Here is a 24,736-nt window from a genome sequence, read left to right on the forward strand (position 1 = left end):
ATAGGAATTGGGTCTCCGAGATGCCCGAACACATCAGGTAACATTCCTGCACTTCCAACATAGTCTACAGGAAATAACCACCCAAAAGACCTCCCTTCTCTGCCCAAACTTGCCCTTGTTTACCATAACCATTGGTCATTGTTGATCACAAGTATCAATCAGGCAGCCCCATAATTAGAGAGGAGTAGCCCATTCTAGAAGAAAAGGAAATGAAAACTTCAAGTCCTTGACAGTCAGCACCTTTTGAGCCACACTATTTTGCTCGGGCCTACTCCTATCTCTTTGGCATGTACTTTCACTTCTAATAAACTGCTCTTTCACCACTGTATTTTTATGTCTCGTTCAATTCTTTGCTCGAAGTGCCAAGGACCTGAACACCGTGCAGAGAAGGGTCTGCTCTCTGGTAACTTGTATAATCCTTGGTTACTTCATCTGTGGAGAGGGGATAATATGTAGCTACTGTATATAGTAGTCATGAGGAATTAAATGAAAAGTTCCATGTTAAATGCCTGCATATGCTACTCATTCAGTAAATACTAGTCATTTGTCTTGGCTAAGATTTGATTTATCTACTTTCTCTTCTAGATTATGTACTCCATGACAGCGACTTTTGTGTCTTTAGCAGCTGTGATAGTTCCTGGCACAATATCGATGTTCATTAAATGTTTGCAGGATGGATAAGTAAATGGATTTGCCAAATGGACAAATAAACTATCTCTGAACACCTAATTGGAACGTTTGATCTGATACATTTGTGTAATGAAGAAGTAACTTCTAAAATGGTGAGTTATTGCTATAGCAATACAAAATTATTACCTCATCCCATCCTGAGGCTGGTGTGGTGCTTAATGACACCACAGATGTGGAGTTTTGTAAATTTTAAGAGAGCTTTCAATCAGATTTAAGTGAGGTTCTAGTCCTGTCTCTGCCACTAACCCCGCGTATGTGACTGTGAGAAAGTTAATAATCAAACTCTCAGGGTCTCTATTTCCTCATCTGCGAACAAAGAATATTGGATGAGATGATCTGAAAGAGTCCTTTCAGCTCTTTAGTCAACTTCTTTTGTAATTTCTCCACGTGGTAATTTTGGAGAAATTGTATATGAAAGATAGTATTTGAAATAATTGCATTATAACTGCATCATAAATATCACCTTTGCATAAGGGTTCCTGAGATATTGTTGTTCTTGTTTTAATTTTGAGAAACAGAAAAAAATTTAATAGTGTGATTTTAGAGTTAGAATGAACTATAAGATACATAATTGTTTTTGATTAAAGAAGAAAAGAGAGAGCCCTGCAGCCCAGTTCAGTAAAAGATTAGTGTCGACTTTACACAAGGGATTTGATTAACTGCTTATGTTAATAAACCAAGAGACTGTAAATGTGTTATTATGTATTTTGGGACAAATCCAAAGTTCCTGAGAGTTAAGTGAAACTAGTAAAATGCACACACAATGGACTTAGATATAGTCATCTATATTAATAGACCAAGAGATTACAAATGTGTGGTTGATTATTCCAGGACAAATCCAAATTAGCGTAATCTTTGGGAATGTGAGTATCATTTAATAAGTGGAAACCTAAGTAATCACATGGTGTTCTATTGGGGAAAAATGTGGAAACAAAACACAGAAGGTCAGCCTAGAGCAGTGTACGCTACTTTCTGGCTCAGAAATCCCAGGTGGTTCATGGAATTATCTTAAGGGTTTGCAAATTCATGAGCTCATCAACCATTCATTGTTGATTGAATCAGCCAGTGGTGTCAATAATAAAAATGACTTCCTTTCTGTTTGTTTCCTGTGAAGCAGAATAGAAAAGAACATGCTTCTTTTTGAATTTCCTACTAGCTAGAGAAATAGGAAGAGGTTCTTGGGTAGGGCAGAGAGTTCCCCAATGCAAGGGTAGGCACAGATAGTCTAAGTGGAAGGTATATCTTTATTTGGAATAGAGAATTATCAGGCTCTTGTGACTCAGTGACATTAAAAATTCAAATCCAGTAATTGATTGCCCTTGTTCTACTTCCAATCAGATTGAGCTGCTTTCTGATAATTTTACTTACTCTGTAAGTTTGCCCAGAGAGGAGGGAAATGTATGGTCCACGTGACAGTTGTAATTATTTTTTTTTGTAAATTAATAAATTTGCATTCTGGTTTATGGAGATGGGTCTTTATGTGCTCAGTTAAAAGTGAATGTCCTTGACTTTGGGTGCAGTCTTATTTTGCCAGCAAAATCTATTTGGGGGACTGTGAAGCTAGGATTGCAATCCTTAACCCCATGTATTTCCCAAGGTCAAGGGTACATTGGGAGCTCTTTTGGTGCTCATGTAGCTGCCTTTTCTAGGGATACCCCTGTGTACTGCTTGCTCTTATCAATGGGATGAGCAGCTTGTCTAATCCGCTCATCTTGTAGATGACAGACTAAGTCATACATTATAATATTGCTGTGCTTTCCACCCTCTATTATTAGCATCACTGATTGCTAGCTATCTGGAAGCTTAAAACATATCTAAAAAATGCCTTATTTTTTAATGATTTTGGACTTACAGAAGAGTTGCAAAGTTAGTATAGAGATACTCTGCACTCAGCTTCCCTTAGTGTTAACATATTACATAGCCATAGTACGTTTATCAAAGCTAAGAGGTACAATAGTAAGTAAACTAACTATATTTTATTCAGATTTCCTCGGTTTTCCCCACTAGTGTCCTTTTTCTCTTCCCGATGCAATCCACGATACCAAATTGCATTTAATTGTTATATTTCCTTTGCTGCTTTAAATCTGTGACAGCTTCTCAGTCTTTACCTGTTTTTCATGACTTAGACACTTTTGAAGAGTATTGATCAGATAATTTGTAGAATGTCCCTCAATTTGTGTTTGCTTAATGTCTCCTCAGGGTTAGACAGAGGTTATGGATTTGGGGGAAGAATACCACAGAGGTGAAGAGCCCTTCTTACCACATCATATCAGGGGTGTATGCCGTTACTGAAGATGCTAATCTTGATCACTTGGTTAATATGGCATCTGCCAGGATTCTCCACTGTAAGTGTCAACTCTGTTAGGTAGAGTCACTAAGTTCAACCTGTGATATTGTGATTTGTAAGCAATATATATTTGGTCATTCAGATCGAAGAAAGAGTGAAGATGGTGAATATATAAAATGGAGTCATTTTAACCAAACTGTTAAATTATTAACAGTATGAAGTTCAGTTGAAGCATGAAGAAAGACTCCATTCTTTTTCTAACTAGCCTGGGAAGTTAAACTTTTTTGAACTTTCCAGTCCTGCATCAATGCCTGAATATACATCTGGACCTCCAGGTAACCCTCTAGTTATCCCCTGAAGGACTCACATTTACATCCACATGGCATCCATTATCCAGACAACCAGGAAGTTACCAGACATCCTGGCACCTATCTTCTGGACCACCTGGCAGCCATCATCCAGACTGCCTGACATCTGACTGATACCTGTCTTGGACGAATGCTAGGACTAAGAATGCAAGACTGATGATTTTCAAGAATGTACTGTTCATTATAAGAACTTTTTTCTTTCTCCTTTGGAACACTCCTGGGTTTTTGCCTAGCTGTGTTCCCAGTTTGCAAACTATAAGACCCTTGAATAAACCTCTATCATTTGTTTCTAGCAAAGCCTCCAGACTTTCTCTGAGTTCGTCTGACAAGATGACCAAAATACGTTTCTCATATATATTTGGTCTTTAGCCACAATTCCTGGCTTACAGCTCCCTGAATTCTTGGAATCTCCTAAGTGTTGAGAGTGAAACAAATAAAGAAGCTGAAGCTATGAGAAATCAAGTAACTTACTTGCCCAGGATTACACGGCCAGTAGTTAGTAGAGGCAGGACTAGACTCCTCATCTCATTTATTCCAAAGCTGTTAGCAACTGCTACCCGTACCGCCTGTGAGGCAGCCAGCAGGTGTATCTGGTCAGGCATTTTCCATTTCTGAGATCTCTTTAAATGTTTCAAAGACCAACAGATCCATTAAGGAATAATATAGCTGCACAGTACAGTAGACAGTGCTGGCCTTACACGTGCGTGCGTACTTCACTAGGGGCTGGGGATTCAGTGAGGAAACTAGAGAGTCTTTGAAAAGTATTCACAGTCTACAGAGAAGAGAAAGAAATGATACATTAGCTATGCTACCTTTCTGGCTTGGGTGAGACAGGGATTTAGCCATCCCCACTTGGCTTTGGTATGAGATACACCTGTGCTTGAATCCTAGCTTCACCTCTTATTACCTGTGTGAATGCCTCTTTGCACCAGTTATGTAATGTCTCTGAGCCTCAGCTTCCCCATATGTAAAATTGGGGACAATATGTGTGCCTTAAAGGGCTGTTAAGGGTATTAAAAAGAGTGTGTGCAAAATATCTACCATGGGTTTAAGATAGGTGTTCAAAAATGGTAGTTATTAAAAAGAAAAGCCTGATTCAGCATTGGAACCTCTTCTCAAGAGGCACTTCTGAAGAGCGACTTCATAGCCAGGACTTAGAGCCCTGATGATATTAATTTGTCTTAAGCCAATCCTGCTTCTTTGCCTCACTTTGATAAACTAAGTTTTGGGGTCTATAATTCAATTGCAGTCAATTGGGCAAGGACGGTGTTTTTCTGTTCTCTACAGCTATGCACATTTTTAGTACCCTGAGATATATCAAGCTTTGATGACAGGAAAATCCATTTGGTTTTTTAAAAGATATTATACATTGAGTCTTTTTAATTATTTTCTTCACATTGATTCAATAAAATGGTTCACTGTAGACACAGCTCAGATTAGATATTTGCAGTATTTTTATATAGCTATTGAGTACTGAATTTCAAGGATATGTTTATGTGAGTAAACTACAGCAATGAAACACTGAAATGATTTTCTATATATGTATATAACCATATACATATAATACATATTCCTATGTATACAAGCCTGCTATATATAAAAATAATACAAGACATAAATATCTTAAAATATATATAGATATACAAATACAATGAAATTATCAAATAATAAAACTTTTATTACATCTCCAAGGAGTTTCATTCATTAAAACGGACCTTTTTCATCTTTTATGTATGCCTTTGACACGATTTCTATAAGGGATCCATTTTGAATTTTTTTTTCCAGCACTGGGGATTAGGTTTTTATGAGCTTCTATACCAGTATTATTTTTTCAGTAGTTTGCCAGGACTTGGGGATGCATGCTGATGTTGAAAAAAGGGATTTAACCTTCCACTCTTAGTCAGACTCCAGTTTGTTCAAATGTCACATATTTAACGAAATTTCAATCATCCTTTCCTTCTCCGATTTCTTATGCTCAGAACTGTGTTCAGTTCTTATCATGTTTTGTCATACTTAATTGATTTGGAATAAATATTTAACTGGGATTCAGCATAGCATTGTATTTACTGAACTATAATTCACATACAATAAAATTCACCTTTTAAAGTGTATAATGCAATGAGTTTTAGTCTATTCACCAATTTGTGCAATCATCACCATTATCTACCTTCAGAACGTTTTCATCCACCCCACAGAAATCCCATACCCATTAGCTATCACTCTCCCCTTCTTCTGGAAACCATTGATCTACTTTCTATCTCTAGGGATTTGCCTATTCTGGACACTTCATAGAAATGGAATCACACAATGTGTATCTTTTTGTGTCTGGCTTCTCACTTAGCATAATGTTTTCAAGGTTCATCCATGTTAAAGCATGTAGTGGTGCTTCATCACATTTTATGGCTGAATAATATTACTTTGTATACATACATCACGTTTCTTTATTCACTCATCAGTTGATTTGATGTTTGGGTTGATTTCACGTTTGGCTATGAAGAATAATGCTGCTATGAACATTTGTGTACGAGTTTTTGTATGGATGTATGTTGCCAATTTTCTTGGCTCAGGGTGTTTAGAAATAAGGCTTTGCTGCCATTATTGCCTTGTCTGCCATTTACAAGTTATGTGAACTTGGACAAGTTACTTCTCTGTGCCTCAGTCACATTTATAAACGATGGCCATTCATAGTACCCACGTCTCAGTGTTTATGAGGTCTAAACGACAGAATGCGTGCAAAGTACTTAAGATAGTTCCCAGTATTTATAGTTAGGTCTGAGTAAATTTATTTTAATATTTTGAGCAACTTAATAAGGTTTATCTTCATTGTGCCTTTGAAACCCCAGAGCCTAAAGTTTTTTTTTTTGTGTGTGTGTGTTTCCTTTAGTAAGAAATAAATATTCAGAATTCCTTCTGGGTATTAGGGTGTGCTAATTTGAGACAAGTGTATTTTAAAATTGAAGGACAGATGCTTTAAACTGTAAATTGTGATGAAGAGGCTTATGTTCCCCAACTTATCTTAATGCACCAACTTTTAACACTCATCAGCCTACAACTAACTATTTAATATAATTTAGGAGGTATTCTTCTACCGTGTTTCCCCGAAAATAAGCCGGGTCTTATATTAAGTTTTGCTCCAAAAGACACATTAGGGTTCATGTTCAGGGGATGTCATCCTGAAAAATCATGCCAGGGCTTATTTTTCTGGTTAGATCTTATTTTCGGGGAAACACAGTAGTTACTAATCTATTATTTAATAACATGGCTATAATCTGGTAACGGTTTAAGACTCCTTGTTCTGAAGAGTTGGGAAATAGCTCATTTTCACAGCAACTCTGTGATTGGTCTAGGCATGACTCAGGTCGATTTTTAATTGGCTCACGCAATAGAAATGGTCTCAGATTGAACCAATATCGCCAGTATGTGGCCAATATGGCTCCACAACTGGTTTTCCTGGAAGCCAGCAGACACGTGGCTACCGCAGGCCGTCAGTACGTGGGAGGACCTAGTTTTGCCTACCATTAGAGGGCGCCCGCAGTTCCTCGTTGCTTAAGTCTCATTTCCCATAAAGCCTCCGGGCAACCAATCAACCGTCTGTCTCCTTACCGCTTTCAAAGTCGGCGGGCCCTTCCACCAATAGTAAGGCAGATGTCGCCCTCAGCTCTAGGATTGATGGAAAGTACCACCAATCATTTCACAGATCCCTAATGTCTCCGCCTCTCTCGCATGGGATTGATGATCCGTCCGGCCAATAGGGGACGTCGAGTCGGCGGGTGGATGAACGCGGCCCTCTGTAATGGCGGAGCGTGGCGGGGACGGGGGGGACGGTGAGCGATTCAACCCGGGGGAGCTCAGGTAAGGGACCCCGCTCGTTATTACTTCTCAGCATGCTGGAGTCCCGGGATAGGCCCGCCGCGCGAAGATGAGGGGTGGAGGGTGGGCAGAGGAGCCGCGGCGGCTCGGGGCCAGGACCGCATGGGGTTGGAGAAGGGGGAAGGGGAAGGTGGCTTGAATGAGAGAGCCGGGCTGGGACTGGGCCGCGGCCTCCTGCGTGTTCTCGGGGAGCTCCTTGTGGTTTTCGTGGGCCCAGCGCTTCTCGCGGCTGCGGCCCGGAGGCCGGGCCAGACATTCCCGCCATGGGGCCCCTCCTCAGTCTCATGCCACCTCCGCCTCGGCCCACCTCAGCCTCCCTCTCGGCTCGCGCCTCCGCGGGCCCCGTTTTCCTTCGGGACACCTCTCCACTCCGCAGTTAACTCCCCGAGACCCCTCACTACTTCTGACTCAGCCTTCTCCACGCCCTACGCGGCCCTTCGGAGGTCTCTACTTCTGCCCGGTTCCTTCCCAACGTCGCTTGCTTTTAACGTCTTGTGGCTTTTCTTCTAATCTTTTTATCCCGTATCCCGTATTTGTGAATAATAACAATAGCAGCCACCGTTTGTTACTTACTTCTATATGCCAATGAGCCCTTTACTTAGAGTTGTCTCATTTAATGCTCACAACCAACCTTTGGAGTAGTTGCTTTTCTCATTTTGCATGCCACAGACCAGAGCCACCTTTAGTTAAGTTACTCGTCCATTTTACAGGTGAGAAAACTGAGACTGGTGTAGGTTTGAGGAAGTAGAACAAGGTCACATAGGTGAAATTGTAGCTCCTGGACGTGGCTTGAATCCAGACAGTCAGGCTCCAGAGCCTGGAGTCTCTATCGCTGTGTCTGCTCACGGCTTCGCCCTAAAAAGTACAGTGAGCTTTCTTCTTCTGGTGTCTCATTGCCTATGGAATTTTGTAATTAAGATTTGGGAAAGTGAAAGTGTCTTGGAAAAATCTTTAGTCAGTGGTTTTTGAGGAAAAAGAGGTACTAAGCTTTATGTATATTTGATACATTTTTTTTCGTAGATGGGAAAAATGTCATTTCAGATGTTCAGCTCCCATTCTGAATTGTGCCATTGTCAGCATTTGAAAATAAAACAGAGCAGTGTCGGTTACGAGCAGTGTAGTACTGTCCAGAGCTCAAGATGAAATTGTATAAAAAATGAGCTCAAGGTTGTAGGGCAAAAATATATATATATAACGTCTTTTGGTTTCTGAATTGTCACACACAAAAATCCTTACTTTGGCAGGAGTAAAATTTTGTCTTACTTCAGAGATGAATCTCAAATCCTTTAAACCCCATGTTTTTACTTTAGTAATGAGTGATCAATGCGCATTACCAGGGCTTTTCTATATCAGTGGTGGAAGGTTTATTCCTGATTCTGATCTCAAGAGAAGGATACTTGGCTAGTTTCATATGAATTTACGTGGGAACAGTACTTTGCATTTTTGAGTATCTTTCTTCAGCTTTACAAGGAGTAGCCTTTTCATTTTATTAATAGTCATTCAGACTGTACTAAACTGATTTGAATAGGTCCTTAAATTCGATGTTCTGTTGCAAATATTTAGCCTCTTGGGTTGAAGGTTGCTTCCAAAGTATATTGTACAGACCTTTATTTCAGCATTTCTCATGGTTTAAGAGAAATTAGCTGTTTATATGGCCTCTTTGATGGTAGAAATTGGGGTTTAGTTTTTGTATTTGTATCCTGAAGGTATTTCGTTGTGTGTCTGTCATAGTACCTAGCAAATAAGGTGTTCAGTGAATATATAGTAAGGAAAGGAATATAGGTGAGTTTGAGATGGTTCTCTTAGTAGACCCATGAATGTGTGCTATGTGCAGTTACCGACCTAGGTGACTTGAACCAGACGAAAATCCTTTGTCCTCAAGGAGCTTCCATGCTAATTAAGATTGATCTAAATTCTGAACTAATCACATCCAATGAGGAAATCAACCTGCAAGTTTGAAGTGACTTGTACAAGGTCACTGAGTAATTGGCAGAGTCTGGATTAAAACCTAGGTCTCTTCCCACATGTCAGCAGCACTTTTCCATTTTTGCCCCTCCTATTAAAGTATTTGCAGTTTTATCTTCACCATTGGGGAGATTGCATATGTGGATAGAGTACTTCTAGAGAAACACATTTGTTCTTGTAAAAAATTTTTTTTGTTTCTATTTATGCGGTAGGCTTCTGTTTTCCGAAAAGGTTTTAAGTAGTAGGAATGCAAATAACCTACAATAGACAGAATTTATTTGGAGATCCAAATGCCATTGATCTCTTTATGGTTGAGGGCCATTAAGATAACTTTTAGCATCGTATTTGTAAAGATTCTTTACCCAGGGCCTTTGTTTACTTATTAATACTTCATGACTTGTGACAGGGTACTTGCAGTCTAAATTTTCTCAATTGTAAAAATGGGAATAAGAATACACTAGTGTTACCATTGACTGCTGCCATAAACAAGTTATTTTTCTGTGCCATAGTTTCCTCTGTAAAAATGGTGCCAAACTTACCTCTTTGTGTTGTGAGGATTAAAAGTCAGTACATATAATGTCCATGGATATATATCCGTGCCTAGTATATAGGAAGTACCTAGTGTTTGCTATCATTATAAAAAAAATATTTGAACACTTACCATCCTGGGCACTGGGATGCAGCAGTTTACTAAGGGAAAACTATATATTAGTGAGTGTATTACAAAAGTAACCAAGTGAGAGATTTCTTCATAGCATTTATCTTAATTGAAACTCGAATTGGGTAATGAGCCACAGAGGGTCTGGGAGAGGCTAGGAGGGAAAGAGTTTGAGGTAACATCTGAACTGAGACTGATAATGAAAAGGAGCCAGTTATGTAGAGATCTGGGGAAAAGCATTCCAGGCAGAGGGAACAAGTGCAGAGGCTTCAAGGTAATGAAGTATTTGATCATAAAGAAGACTAGAATCTATAGAGAGGTAAAAAAGGGACAAATTATGTAGAGCCTGGTAGTAATAATTAAAGTAATAATAATAGCTGCCACTATTACTAATACTAATGCCATTTAACACTAATACTATTACTGCTATACTAATGTTACAGCAACAGTAATAAAAGCTAGTACTTATGGAGCACTAATGTGCTAGGCATTGTTCCAAGTACTTTATTAGCTCATTTAATCCTTACTGCAGGTTCTGGTAGGTTGGTTGTGATGGAGCAGTGTTTATGAAGAGCTATACATCTGGCATCAAAAAATGGCAACTTTAGGCTGCCGATGGAGGATTTTGTGTGAATTTTGTCACCATTTTAATGTCAGACTTTTGAAAGCCATCTAGTCAAACTGACAACTAAGTGCCTCTTACAGGTAGAGCACTTTGCTAGGTTTTGTAGGGGAATCAAAGTTGAGATAGTTAAAGTGGTTTACTGTGCATCAGGTATTGTCCTAAATTTTTCACGGGGATTATCTCATTGAACAGAGATATGAGATAGGTTTTATTTCTATTCCACGCTAATTTACATCTGAATATACTCAGATTCAGAAATTATGTAACTAGTCTGACAACAAAAGGCAGTGCCATGATTTGACTTTTTCGTGACTCTGAAGCCTAAACACTTAATTCAAGCTATATCTAGGAAGTGTGAAATTCTAAAGAAAGAAATACTGTAGAATTTTTGAAAAGGGAGAGTTAGCCTCAAAGGAAATCCAAGATTAAGGTACATTATTAACTCAAGGCTGAAACAGAATAGCTTTCCTTGGTAGTTAACTTTATTTCTGCACTAAAGGTTAAGACATTTCTTTAGTAATAGTGGTCATATGTCTTTTGGGAGTGCATATAATTTGAAAAAGACTATTCTGATATAATCCATACTCCTTTTTGCAGTCATTGATTTTAACTCAATTTTTTAACTTTGAGTGTAGGCTTATGTGCAAATTTGGTTATAGTTGGTATAGTAGGTCTGGATGTGTTTACTATCCTAGAAGGAAAATTGATTCTTTATTAGGATTTTTTTGTATCAGAATTGAACTGTGATGTGGGAAAAAAGTTCAAAGCATCATTAATCTTAAGCAAAGGGTTGAAACATGTAGGGAAGTTGAAAGAGCCTGGTGAGAAGAGAATATAAGAATGATTATCTTCAAATATACATAAGGAGTATAATTGTTGATCTCTTGAGAAATGTAAACTTTATAATGGAGAGATTTATAGTAACTAATGGGAAGACTAATAGGTGCTCAGTAAATTGACTATGGGAAATTATAGTAAAAATAGTTTTATTAAGATTCTACATACCCTACTTATGAGGTAGCTTAGGTACAGTATCACCTAGGTATTCATTGGTTCATTTAACAAATATTTATTGAGGCCTACTACATGCAGACCTAATTATGTGCTTGGGATATAAAGGTGAACAGGACAGAATTCCTACTCAAAGGGGCTTAATAACAGACAGCGTGGTGTAATGTTTGAGAGCTATTTTCCTGTGTTTGAACCCTGGCTTTTCCACTGAACCAGCTGTGGCCTTGGACAAATGATTTAACTTCTGTGTGCCTTAGTGTCCTCGTCTGTAAAATGAAGTTGATAATATCTATCCTGTAGGGTTGGTACGGTGATTAACTGATTTGAAAAGAGCTTAGAGGACCACTGCTTGGCATATAATAATTACTGTTAAGAGTGAATAATTTTTGTTTTTAAAAAGCACTTACCTGCTTAAATGCTATGGAGAAAATAAACTAGGGTGTTTAGCTGGAGATGAAAGGATGGGCAGTGTAGAGAAAGGCTTTCTCTTTAGGTAGAGCATAGTAGTGCTCTCTTAAACTGCTTTCCTCCCCCCTTGTAAACTTTGTATTTGGAAGTAATTTCAAACTTACAAAACAGTTGTAAAAATAAAGCTAGTATACCTAGTGTTAATATTTTACTTTTCCTGCTTTATTATTTGCACGCATGCATGCTCTCTGTTACTCTGAACCATATCAGGGTAAGATACATATACCATGGCCTTTTACCCCTAAATACTTAAGTGTGTATTTTCTAAAAATATATTCTTTTGCTTAGCTATGGTACAATTATCAACTTCATATATTTACAGTGATACAACACTTTAATCTACTGTCCATATTCCATTGTTGTCCATTAATCCTCTATAGCCTTTCTTCCCTAGCCTTTCTAGCACAGGGTTTGGTCTGGCGTTAGTGCATATCTCTTTAGCCTCCTTTAATCTAGAACATTTCCTACCTTTAGTAGAACAGCCTACCTTTTATCATCGACATTTCTGAAGAATACAACCCTGATCCCCCTTTTTATTATAATAGAACATTTCTTATTTTGTGTTTGTCTAATATTTGCTCCTTATTAAATTAAGGTTATACATCCTTACCTGAAATAAGTGATGTTGTGCCCCTCTCGGTCACATGATGTCCATCTGTCCTTTTTAGATGATACTAATTTTGATCCCCTGGTCAAGGTGTTGCCCAATTTCCTGTTTTTTCCATCCTCCTTTGCAACTACCGTGTTTCCCTAAAAATAAGACCTAGCTGGACCATCAGCTCTAATGTGTCTTTTGGAGCAAAAATTAATATAAGACGCAGTCCTATTTTGCTATAATATATATGACTTGGTCTTATAATATATATGACTTGCATTAGAGCTGATGGTCCGGCTAGGTCTTATTTTTGGGGCAACATGGTATAAGCAGCATGTGGGGAGACATTTTAAGACCACCCAGATATCCTCTTCATCCAGATTTCCTCTTAGATATGGTGTCCATTAATCAGTCATTCTTACTGATGCGCATTCGATGTAATTAGAGATCAGTAGCTACATTTTTGTAATTTTGACAAGTAAAAATGTACCCATTGTTTCCCACACAGGATGGCTCAGCAGCAGGCCTTGCGGTTCCGAGGCCCTGCTCCCCCACCGAACGCGGTGATGCGAGGCCCGCCACCGCTCATGCGGCCTCCTCCACCTTTCGGTATGATGCGAGGCCCTCCTCCACCTCCGCGGCCCCCCTTTGGACGTCCTCCTTTTGACCCTAATATGCCGCCAATGCCTCCTCCTGGAGGGATTCCTCCTCCTATGGGCCCGCCACACCTCCAGGTAAAACATAGAGCTCACCATTTCTTCATGGGCATTAGTATCAATATCAGATCTCAGTGTTCTTAGTTTCACTTTATAGGAAAATATAATCCATGTAATAAAATGGTGCTCCGAAAAGCAGTGATAACAGTAATTCATATAGAAATTTAGAATGGGAATTTAGATGGTGATAGAAAAATAAGGGATTGAATAGAGTAGTTCTTACCTGCCTTTATCTCTGAGAATTGTCTTTAGTAATCCATCTTCTTTATGGGAAATGAAGTTTGAAATATTAATGTATAGAGTGAGGGAAGTTTATTTTCAATGATACATGTTGTCATTAAGCGTAAATGTATATGTGTGTATATTTCTGAGCAATTCTTGCCAGAAGTGATGCCTCAGGTAGAATGTAGAAAGTGACAACAAATACATTTTGTACACACATTATTTGAATTTTTCTTTCCCCTGGGGAAATAAAAAAGGTTATCTTATAATTTTAGAAATAGAATCATTGTGGGATTCTTTCTGGATATGAGGCACATATCCCTCTCAAGTATATGTAGATTCAGTTATTGTCTGAAGAAAGGTCATGAAAGTGGCATCTCTCAAATGTCTACTTTTGAGATTGTATTCTTTTTGTTTGGGTATATATTTGTTTACTTAGTTTATCCAGCTTGTACAGTTCTGAAACGAAATAAATATAGTGGTGGTATCTGCCTTTCATTAGCTTAGATAGTCAAGAATAAACTTAACTAAAAATAGTAAAAAATAATGAGGTACTACTATTTAAGTGTTGTTATCTCTGTTTAGATAGGGTTCTATTTATGGAAGAGACACAGGTTTTAATAATTTGCTTAATAATTTTATTGCCTTACTAGTAATGAATAGCCCCTCCCCCTTAAGTTAAGTGGTTTTATGTTTTCTTCAAGATTAGAATGAAAAATAGCTTTTTGACCTACTGACTTTTGTGTAACTTGTTACATATGAATTTATTCTAATATGTGCCTTTATGAGTTAAACCTACTTGTAGAATATAAAATGTAATGGACTCATGTAACCCTCTGATGGAAATATGTCAGATGTTGTAATGGGATACTTTATAATGTGATACTTTTCTTGGTCTTGCTAGATAATTGTGTGGCTTTACATTAAATCCAAGTGATTTCCTGCAGATGTGCATGTGATATATTTGGGGTGGATATTTTATAAAGTATGGGTCTGTGTGTTGATGCTGGAGAGACATTAAAATGAATCCAAAAAACAAGTATGGGGAAGAAAATTTAGGAAAATAAAATGCCGTTTCACATTATTCGCATAGTATCAGTGCTGTTATCCAGATTAAGGTGCTTTGGATAATTGAATTTTAGTGTTATTTGTAGATTATAGAGGACATCTTTTTAATCCCTGTTCAAAATCTTTTTAAAATGTTAGGCCTCTTGTCTGCTTTAATGAGTAAGGAGCAGCAGTTACAGTTGAATTGTTTGGCTCTAGATCTTAGGCTGTGTCAGCAATCACTGAAGAATGCCAGTGAAGGAATTACCAGAGATAGGATTGAACCAGTATGGCTCCAGGAAATATTAAAAAAAAAAAGTTATATATACATACCATCTAAATTTCTATTTTCCACTGAAAGTAAAATGGATAATTATTCTACTGTATCTTTTAAACTTGCTGATATTCATGTCTTTGAGCTACATTTTTATTATTATTTAAAAAATAGGAAAGAATTAATATTTTCCTAGCTAATACATGTTTTTTTCTTGCACGAAGAGAGAATAAAGGGTTAGGTATATCCCATTTTCTTTTTTAGTTATTGCTATGTTATTTGTAAATCATGTTTCTCTTATAGTTGGGTCCTGTTGTAGGTGAGCTATGGAGGCATTGGTGTGGCTGGTGTTAAAAAAGACACAAAAATTGTTTTGAAAGTAATCTAGTGTCCAGTGTATGAAATATGCAGTTAAAGTATAAAGACTAAAGCAGAATTCACCCATGATGCTGTAACAAAGAGATGACTACTGTATTTTGATGTGTTTCTTTCCAGTCTGTTTAGTAATCATTTTTGTTACAGAGAAACTTTGCTAATATACCCTACGTAGATGGATGTATTTGAATGGACTATAAAACTAGTTTTGTTTCTCTTACAGTGCTTTGTTTTCCCTTGGGTAGAATTCAGTAATAATTGGAAGGAAAAAAAGATGCATAGCAGTGACCATTACTGTTCTTGTGAATTAACAGAGACCACCTTTCATGCCTCCGCCCATGGGAACCATGCCTCCTCCTCCGGGGATGATGTTTCCACCAGGAATGCCTCCTGTGACTGCTCCTGGTACTCCGGCACTGCCTCCTACTGAGGAGATATGGGTTGAAAATAAAACTCCAGATGGGAAGGTAAATTATAAAACATGTTTAAGTTGGTGACAGAAGAATAAAACTTAAGAGTTGTGGCAGATTGAGATCAGTGACAGTATTCTTGCTAATTAAAAATGAGCTGTGGGTAAGCAGGGGGTTGGGAGGGTGAGACTCCAGGAAAGGCTCACTGAATTGGACTTATGCACAGGCATAAGGTTGCCTGTGATTCTGGAAGCTTGTATTTCAAATATGTGTCATGGGTCCCCAAACTTCAGGTTTAGTGTTTGCTAGGACTCACAGGACTCACCATATACTGTACCCATAGCTAAGACTAATTACAGTGAAAGGATACAAAACAAAATAGGCGAATAGGAAAAGGTGCATGGGGCAAAGTTTGAAGGGGAATGAAGCACAAACTTCCAAGAGTCCTCTCAGTGGAATCACGTAGAATGTGTACAGTTTTTTCGGCGTGGAATTGCGAGAACGCATGTGAAGAGTTGTCTACCAGAGAAGCTCACCTCAGCCGTGGAGTCAAGTGTTTTCTTTGGGGACTGGTAACATATCTGGCACTATCTGCCTAGCACACACCAAAATTCCAGACTTTCAGAAGGAAAGCAGATATTTAGCATAAATTGCATTGTTTGCATAAACAGTTTAGGCGCAGTGAGCCATTCTTACGAGTTAGGGAATGATGGTAACCCTCCCCAAATCCAAGTTTCCAGATGCCAGCCAAGGGCTAACTTTGCAAGTAGGGTTTTCCAAAGACAGCAGTCAGGCCTGCTATGTTAACTTTCCGCACAAAAATATATATGTGTTTTTTTTTTGGTTAAAAATAGAGTGTGCTCATTATAGAAAATAAGGGGAAGGGGAGGAAGAAGGGGAAAATTACTGTAGTCGCATAATACATAGACAGCCAATGTTGATGTGTTTTTTCTAAGTAGTTTTATTTTTCAATATCTTTTAAGACAAAATATAATTGGGTTACTGTTTTTTATGATAGTTGATAGATTCTGTCATACTGGTGATTTTGCTTCTTCTGCAGGTTTATTATTACAATGCTCGGACACGTGAATCTGCATGGACCAAGCCAGATGGAGTTAAGGTTATTCAGCAGTCAGAACTGACACCTATGCTTGCAGCCCAGGCGCAGGTTCAGGCCCAAGCCCAGGCCCAGGCCCAGGCCCAGGCCCAGGCCCAAGCCCAAGCCCAAGCGCAGGCCCAGGCCCAGGCCCAGGCGCAGGCGCAGGCTCAGGCCCAGGCACAGGCACAGGCACAAGCTCAAGCTCAAGCGCAGGCCCAGGCCCAGGCCCAGGCGCAGGCCCAGGCGCAGGCGCAAGCTCAGGCCCAGGCCCAAGTGCAAGCCCAAGCACAAGCACAAGCACAAGCAGTGGGAGCATCCACCCCTACGACCAGTAGCCCAGCACCTGCCGTGTCCACGTCCACACCTTCATCCACCCCGTCCTCTACCACTCCTACCACGACGACCGCCTCTTCAGTGTCGCAAACAGTGTCAAGTGAGTACCTGGCAGCATGTGTCCTCGTTTAGGGGTCAGAAAAACAGACACGTAGGGACTGCATTCCCAAATGATCCTTGTGTTTCAGGTATTATCCTTGATGTTATTTAAGAAACATATTTGACATAAGACTTTTGGGTTAAAGAACAGGAATTTACATTAATAGAAGAAATTATTTGCCCAGTTGCAATTCCTGAAGCTCAACTGGGGAAGTGCAGAGTGAGCCATTCAGCTTGGCTAGCAGTAATGCTGGGTGCTGTGGGTTTGCAAAGTAAGTGTAAGTCTCAGTACCTACCTTATAGAGCTTCCAGTTTTTCTAACTCAGACTGCCAGCATAATGCATGTAAAACAATTAGAGTATAGTGTGCAAAATTATACAGAGAAAATAAGATAAAACAATTGCAGAAAAGACAACTGGGTGGACTGCATGGGTATGAGGTTGGTCATGAAGGATTTGTGGTTGAATTTGAGTAGGTTCAAAAGTAAGGAGAAGTCTGTCAGGTGCGGGGGACAGTATAAACAAAGCTCAGGAAATGAGGATACATGTAGTTTATGGGATTATTAAGGAACTCTTTTGAGGTGGGAAAGTTTACATTGTTACTAGATTGAAAAGTGTGAACCCAGGTTCTGAAGAGTTAAGAACCAGGCAAATAGGTGACTCAGCCTGCCACCGGGGAGCCTGTATAAATGCAGTATTCTGGAAGAATTTTCTGGTGCTCATTTTTTGGGTAGTGTTGCAATCTCATTTAGAGGTGGATAGGTCCTAGAAATGGGATGCAGGCGGATGAAATGAGTTGAGAAAGAGGCAGTCAGAAAGGTAGGAGAATTTTCAGGTATAAAGTCGCAGAGGCCTAAAGGTTAGATCTTTTCTAAAAAGATTAATAGATTTCAGGGATGAGGAAGGGAGAATATTAATTTGCTTAAAAGAGTGTGATTAATATTTATACTACGTGTGTGTGTGTGTGTGTGTGTGTATGTTTGTTGCTACTTACTTTATAGCTGAGATTGAGCCCCAGAATATTTAAGTAATGACTGTTGATTTATTGTTTTTTATGATACTTTATGAAGATACGTATCCCTACGGGGTGATTATAATTTGGATTATTTTGCTACATGGATAATAGATAAGAATAAGAAAAAGAAAGTGCCCCTTTCCCCAGTAGCTTCAGGGTCTTGGGAATTATTAGTGTACTGTATATTGCACTGTAAGAAGTGTGTAGATGAGAGAAATTTAATCGTAGTAGATTCAGATTTTATTTTATTGATACAAGAACCAAAGAAGTAAGGTACATGTAATTTGGAGACAGTTTTATAAAGGCCCTACTTGATATTCTTTGTCAGCGTGGGGAAAATGTACTTAGTAGGAAGATGTACGTAAATAACTTTGTCTGTTTTGTTTCATAGCTAGGGTGAATTCTTATATGGAAGTGTAACAGTGATATGAGCTAGCTGGTTGGGGGTGTCTTTGCCTTTTTCTAGGTCAGTGCTTCTAAAACCTGTGTGGCAAGGCAGGAAGCTGCTGGTTTGTATAGGGTACCTGTGGAGGTAATGGAGAAGGTGATTAATGAAAGCAATGTGGTTCTATGTGGAGGCTCTGTGTTGCTTATGTTTTGTTCCCTGCCTTCTTAGGAAGGAGAACTACAGTGTTTTAAGGAAGATGTGTAGCCAGGTACTATCCTATATGTATTCCATTTCTGTGTATGAGTGGTCTGTCAGGTCCATAGCTATCAACTATGCTATTTAGAGTTCCCGTTTGTCATTTTTTCGCACTGCCCTGCAGTGATTGGGAGGCCTTTATTCTAAGAGCAGAATAGCAAAATCATGTTCTTTTTACTGCCTTTAAACATCAATTTTGATATCTTTCTGAGTATTCCTTACGTCTGTTTTTATTTCACTTGATTCAGTGTCGTCATATTACCGTCTTAATATTTCTCCATCTGTTATAGCTTTTTTAGCTGAGATCTCAGGCTGGATTAGTAGAGTATTTTGAGGCCTAGTGTTTCACTAGTTACTTTAGCAAATGGAGTCAGTAGGAATTTACCCACTATAAAGCCCGAGCTGCCGTTCTCCCAGTTTCCCATTTACCGTGTTTTGCAGTGTATAATGCACTCGTGTGTATAATGTGCACCCAAGTTTTTGGCCCAAACTTTCAGAGAAGACAATTTTTCATTTTAGTGTTTTATTTCAAATTTTTATTTGTTTATATTTAGGTACTTGTTTTTTGTATTATAAAGGGATTTTAGTGTTTATTTATTTATTATACTTTTAACTCATAAGCATAAATAAAAGAATTTATATAGATATGGAATTAGTACTACCCACCTATAATGCGCATCCTTATTTTTCTTTTAAATTTGGGCAAAAAAGTGCACATTATACGTGGCAAAATATGGTAATTATTTTATTGCCTTTATTCCTTTCCTCTCGTGATCTGTGGCCACTAATCAAATTCAGAAAATCCTGTGTCAGCAAGAGAAATGGGTTGAGTGAATACTTTTACCATCTCCATTGGTGTTCCTTTCCACTTGAAATTTGGCACCTTTGTAACTCATTTTCCAGCCTACAGTATTTTGTATCATAATTTTAGTAATTATATTTAAATATTATCACCATAATATTTTTTAAAATGTAATTCTATGAACTGCAAAATAGACCTGGGTAATGGGACTGAAAATTGAGAAATTTATATTTTAACTCCAGTTGAGTATAAATTCATTTTATCCTGTGCAAGTTTGTGAAAAGTGCTGATAAAATGCTACTTCTCAGGGAAGTTGGGAAGAATAACTACATATATTTTCAGCCATTACAATAGATTACAAATGCTAAATGGTGTTATGTATGGGACTGGGCAAATGTTGCATGTAATTTGTGTTTTTCACACTGTTATAAAATTATATTAATATGATACTGTACCCTAAGGCTAGGTCTATGCTAGACCAACAATTCATTCCTGGGCCCCTGAAGATACTTGTTTGGCCCTGCTGTCTATTTAGCCAAGGTGAGTCCCTCATTAAAAAGTATGAAATTGCTCACATCTTCCCAGCCTAAGTGAGTTTTTCATTATTAGGAGCTGAAAAAAAATCTCAACAAATTTTTTTATCAGTGGGAGTACTGGGTGGTTTGTATTGCACAGCATACTTTCCTGTAGAATAAGATTGGCATAAGTATTGGGAAAGCACTATTTTATTTCATTGAATTTGATAAATTTATTCTTAGTCCAATATAGGTAGAGTTTGACATTTTTCTTTACATCAAGAAAAAGATGAAGTATTTGTTACCAATGAGTTGCCAAAATGAATTTTGTTTTGGAACTAGATGGTTTATAAATAAATAACAAAAATGTTTTGTAATATTTGAGAACTGAAACTTCTTAAAAGTATGAAACATTAATTTGTGTTTTAGGTCACAATTTGATTAAAAAATGATTACTAGGGATGAAATGTTTTATTTTTGATACTTAAAAATAAATTGTTAGCAGAACCAAATTATCCTGAATTTCTGATTTTCCTGGTCTCATACTGGAAACCTGAATTTTTTTTTTTTTTCATTCTTACTTTTTTTTTGGAAATAATTATAGAAAAACCCAAGTTGTTTTTTATTCCATTTGTTCCTATCCAGTCAGTCATTAGTTATTGCATATGTTTTTCTCTCTGTTCTTTTTTGCTTGGCCAATTCCAGATATGTTGAAATTGATTTTCCCACCTGTGTTCTTCCTTTACTTCTATGCATCAATCAAGTTAATTCATCAAATGGATACTGATTATTACTCTTTCATACAGAAACCTTCATTTAGCCTCCCTTAAACCCCTTTTACATTCACGAAGTTACACAAATAACACGTGAATGCATTCTTACTAAAAATTTAAATTCTAAGGAAACACGTGTAGTAAAAAGTGAAAGGCATACACAGATGTAACAAGTTAATATGTTTCGGTGTGCATTCTTCTAGATCATTTTTCTACGTTTACATAAGTTCTTCCTTTCCATACCCAGTAAAGTGCAGACTCCTTAGCTAAGCTTTCTGGTCAGGGCCTTCTGCTTCATGCCTCTGGCCTGCCTTTCCAGCCATAAATAACTCACAAGTTCTGTTGGTATGCCTAGTGTTTTACTAGCTGATTGCCTGCCTTCTGTTTGCTAAACAATTCTTGTTGTTCTTTACTCTTTCTTTTATTCACTTTTCCCACTACTTATTTTCTCCTTCCACTTTGTCATTTTCCTTGTTGAATTCCTAGTCTCTCAAGGTCTGCCATCACAGTATAAAGTTTTCTGTACCCTCTCACAGTTAGAAATGGTCTTTGGGTCTTGATTTACATTCCTATACATTGATCCCATTTCACTTTGTATTTTAGTTATTGTTTTATATTTAACTATTTTTAAACTTCTTGAAGAGAGAACTTTTGTTACAAATTTCTTACGGTGCATGGAATGGGCCTTTAAATACTTACTTACTGAATGAGTGAATGATGAATGAATATCGTAAAATGGCTTATGAAGGAGTGATACATATTTTTGTTTTATCTTTCGTCAGCACCCACAACACAAGATCAGACCCCAAGTTCTGCTGTTTCGGTTGCCACGCCTACAGTTAGTGTTTCAACTCCTGCTCCTACAGCCACACCTGTGCAAACTGTTCCCCAGCCGCACCCCCAGACTTTACCTCCTGCTGTTCCTCATTCAGTACCTCAGCCAGCAGCAGCAATACCTGCTTTTCCACCAGTAATGGTACCTCCGTTTCGTGTCCCCCTTCCTGGCATGCCAATTCCACTTCCAGGTAAATCAATAGATTATAATAGTCTTTCCAGCTATGTTTTCATATTGTCAGTTAGTTTGTTCTCATGTGTCTGTTGCATTTGAAATTTGCCTTGAATCTCTCCTGTTTGAAACGTTTTTGAAAGATTCATGGCTAACTGCAATATTTTCTCTTCAGTTTTGGTAAATGTCCTTTTTGTTGTTGTTTACATGTCTTAAAATTAGAGCCACATTTAAAGCTACACTTATTTTGGATAATGGCCTCAATGAATAAAAAATGATTATCTTGTGTAAATATGTTCTAAATGCAATATTTTTAAGGGATTGAGTCCTATGAAATTGAGAGAACACAAGTCATTGATTGCTAACACAAGTTGAGTGATTTATATATTGTGCATGGTTCTAAGCACTTTATATGTAATAACTCATTTAATTTTCACAACTGTCTTGTGAGGTAGGTACACAGACAAATTACTTGCCCAGGATTACATAGCTCATAAGTGATGGTGCTTGAACTTGAGCCTGGGCACTCCATCCAAATATCATACCCTTAATAACTGTGTTATACTGGGAAGAAAATGTGAGTCACTTAACTGTAAAAAAAATTTTTTCTCTAAAACAGAAACCAGAAGTTCCCCTTGTAACAATTGTGAAGAAAAGTATAACGTGCACCATTTAAACGTTTAGATAGAGTGAATTCTTTTTCTTTCTTTTTTTGTCTTAGGGGAAATTGTTACTACTAAAGAAGGAATGAAAAGATTGTGGAGTAGAATTCTTCCTATAGGGATTAAAAAGTGATAGTGTTGGGCATCCTAATTTGAATGCATTTGCTGTTGTCAAATATTTATTCCTTAATCCATGGTCTATTCTTCTAGTATTATAGTTGAAAATACGAATACTGTAGGTCAAGTTCATTGTGCTAGCTTGCAGCAAAGATAAATAGTACCTAGGCCTCTTGTCTCCTAATTTTACATTCCTCCCACTATCTGTTGTTGCCACCCTGTTGTACTAGTTTCCGTGTAAGAATAGGCTTGTGTACAGCTGCTTCTTAGGTTTGTGCACATTTTAATTATCACTGTTGCTCTAGTTGTCTTTTTCCTTGTGATCCTTTTGAAAAGAACACTCAGACAATTGCACCTTAATAAGAAAGTAACCACAAGTTTCAGGAATTAGTGTGGTGTTTTTGTAGAAAAACTTTGTACATGTTGTTGATGTAGTGTTAGGTAATTAAATGCCCAATGTAATGTTTAAGAAACTTAAGTTATTTAAAACTAAAGAAAACCAATACTACTAGGGACTACCCTTTTTCTAAGTTAAATTTAAGACAAGTAGCTGGATACTTTCCTCTTTAGATAAACTTTTTGTAGAAAACTAAGTGATATAGGGACAGTAGCTTGATATTCTTGATAACATCTTGCAATCTTGGTCTGCTTTAAGGTGAAGCACAGTAGTAAGACCAGATCCTGGATTCTCAGTGATCTGAAGAAGCTGGGGTTAATTCTATAGAGAGAAGATTGAGAGATAGCATAATGACATCATTGAAGTATTTGAAAGGCTATCATCTGTACAAGAACTTAGTTTGCTTTAGAGGTTTTTAATAGGACCAGTGGGTAAAAGGTACAGAATAGCAAAATTCATTTCTATAGAAAGTGGAATTTTGTCACTATAAAATTTCTTCAGTTATAGCTCCATTTTGATGTCATGGTCTTTCTTCTCCACTCTCACCCCATCAAATGTTAGAACAGATGGTGGTGACCGTTTGACCCAATGAGGTGGTACTTAGGAAGTTTGGCAGTACAAGACATTTAATAAATGGCAGCCACTGGTGACATTTTGTAGGTCAATTGGAAGAGAACTTGAGTTAGAGAACCTGTAAAATTTTGTCTAAGTACAGATTCTTTGGAGAGGGAGCTAGTGTTTTATAGAAAGTAATGTTTGTTTATATAGTAAGGTATCTTTGGCATTAATGTTCATTTTCTCATTTTCCCTTTAATTCTCTCCTTTAGGGTGCTGTAGTGATAAAGAAAAAGACTTTTCTCTTCCCCACACCTTTGGTTTTATGTTCAGTGAGATCTGTATCTCTGGTTTTCCTACTTTATATCAATTTGGCAGTAAGGTAAACAGGAGAGATTTGGGTGAAATTTATCTTGGAATCTCAGATTCTATTCGAAATAGCTATGTGTGGCTCTAATGAGAAAGACTAAGGAAGAGATAGTCAAGTAAAATGAAGGAAAGGACAGGAAGAGTTAGGTAAAATATCGGAGTAAGAATTGGATTTGGGCATGTAAAGTGGATTAGGATTATAAGATTTCTACTTCTAAGACTAAAGTCTTATTTGGAATTTTAAGAAACTTATTGTCAGTGACAGAATTATCCAAAATGCTAAATGGAATTTTCTAATTTCCTAATAGATCATAATTTGAAGACAGAGTTGTAGGAAACTCGAACAAATGCTCCCTTTAAAAAAGGGAGAAATATGTGGTTATTTTGTGAGCCTTCATGATGTGCACATAATAATTACCCACAGAGAAAACATTAAGTTTATCTTCTTAGCATGAGAAGAAACACGTATGACCTTTCAGTGTGGTCTGTATGTTGAAGATCAAATATAAGAGTTCTGTGTTGGCCCACTTGATATTTAACAATGGCAGTTATGCCTAAATATGAATAATTTGACTTTCTTCTTTTTAAATAGTGTAGTTAAAATTACTTATTGGGAATGGTTTTGGAGAACAGTCATTTATTCCAGGAATTGAATTTCTATTGCTGACTTAATAGGCTCAGTGGTCCTGCAGATGGCAGCATTTATAATAATTTAAACCTAATACCTGTGACTTCCTTAACCAAATGAATTTTTCCATTACTTTCTTTTAA

General features: G+C 37.7%; 1 protein-coding gene and 1 long non-coding RNA gene across 9 annotated transcripts in view; both read left to right on the forward strand.

Annotated features, from left to right (window-relative positions):
• LOC141567123 (uncharacterized) overlaps positions 1-3,795 on the forward strand; it is a 71,861-nt gene extending 68,066 nt beyond the window's left edge. The window contains exons 8-9 of the long non-coding RNA XR_012489517.1: positions 586-782; positions 2,890-3,795. This is a non-coding gene — a long non-coding RNA (uncharacterized LOC141567123). The remainder of the gene's footprint in view (positions 1-585; positions 783-2,889) is intronic.
• Positions 3,796-7,059: 3,264 nt separating this feature from the next.
• Positions 7,060-24,736, forward strand: part of TCERG1 (transcription elongation regulator 1) — a 55,631-nt gene continuing 37,954 nt past the window's right edge. For all 8 annotated transcript variants that reach the window (XR_012489815.1, XR_012489816.1, XM_019739090.2 and 5 more), the window contains exons 1-5: positions 7,060-7,197; positions 13,046-13,271; positions 15,486-15,638; positions 16,642-17,113; positions 21,642-21,884. Coding sequence is in view for 6 of the 8 variants with exons in the window: in XM_019739090.2 (XP_019594649.2) it covers positions 7,139-7,197; positions 13,046-13,271; positions 15,486-15,638; positions 16,642-17,113; positions 21,642-21,884 (1,153 nt within the window). In the remaining 2 variants the exon portion in view is untranslated. The remainder of the gene's footprint in view (positions 7,198-13,045; positions 13,272-15,485; positions 15,639-16,641; positions 17,114-21,641; positions 21,885-24,736) is intronic.

Source organism: Rhinolophus sinicus, linkage group LG10 (assembly GCF_036562045.2).
Source record: "Rhinolophus sinicus isolate RSC01 linkage group LG10, ASM3656204v1, whole genome shotgun sequence".
Classification (NCBI taxonomy): Eukaryota; Metazoa; Chordata; class Mammalia; order Chiroptera; family Rhinolophidae; genus Rhinolophus; species Rhinolophus sinicus.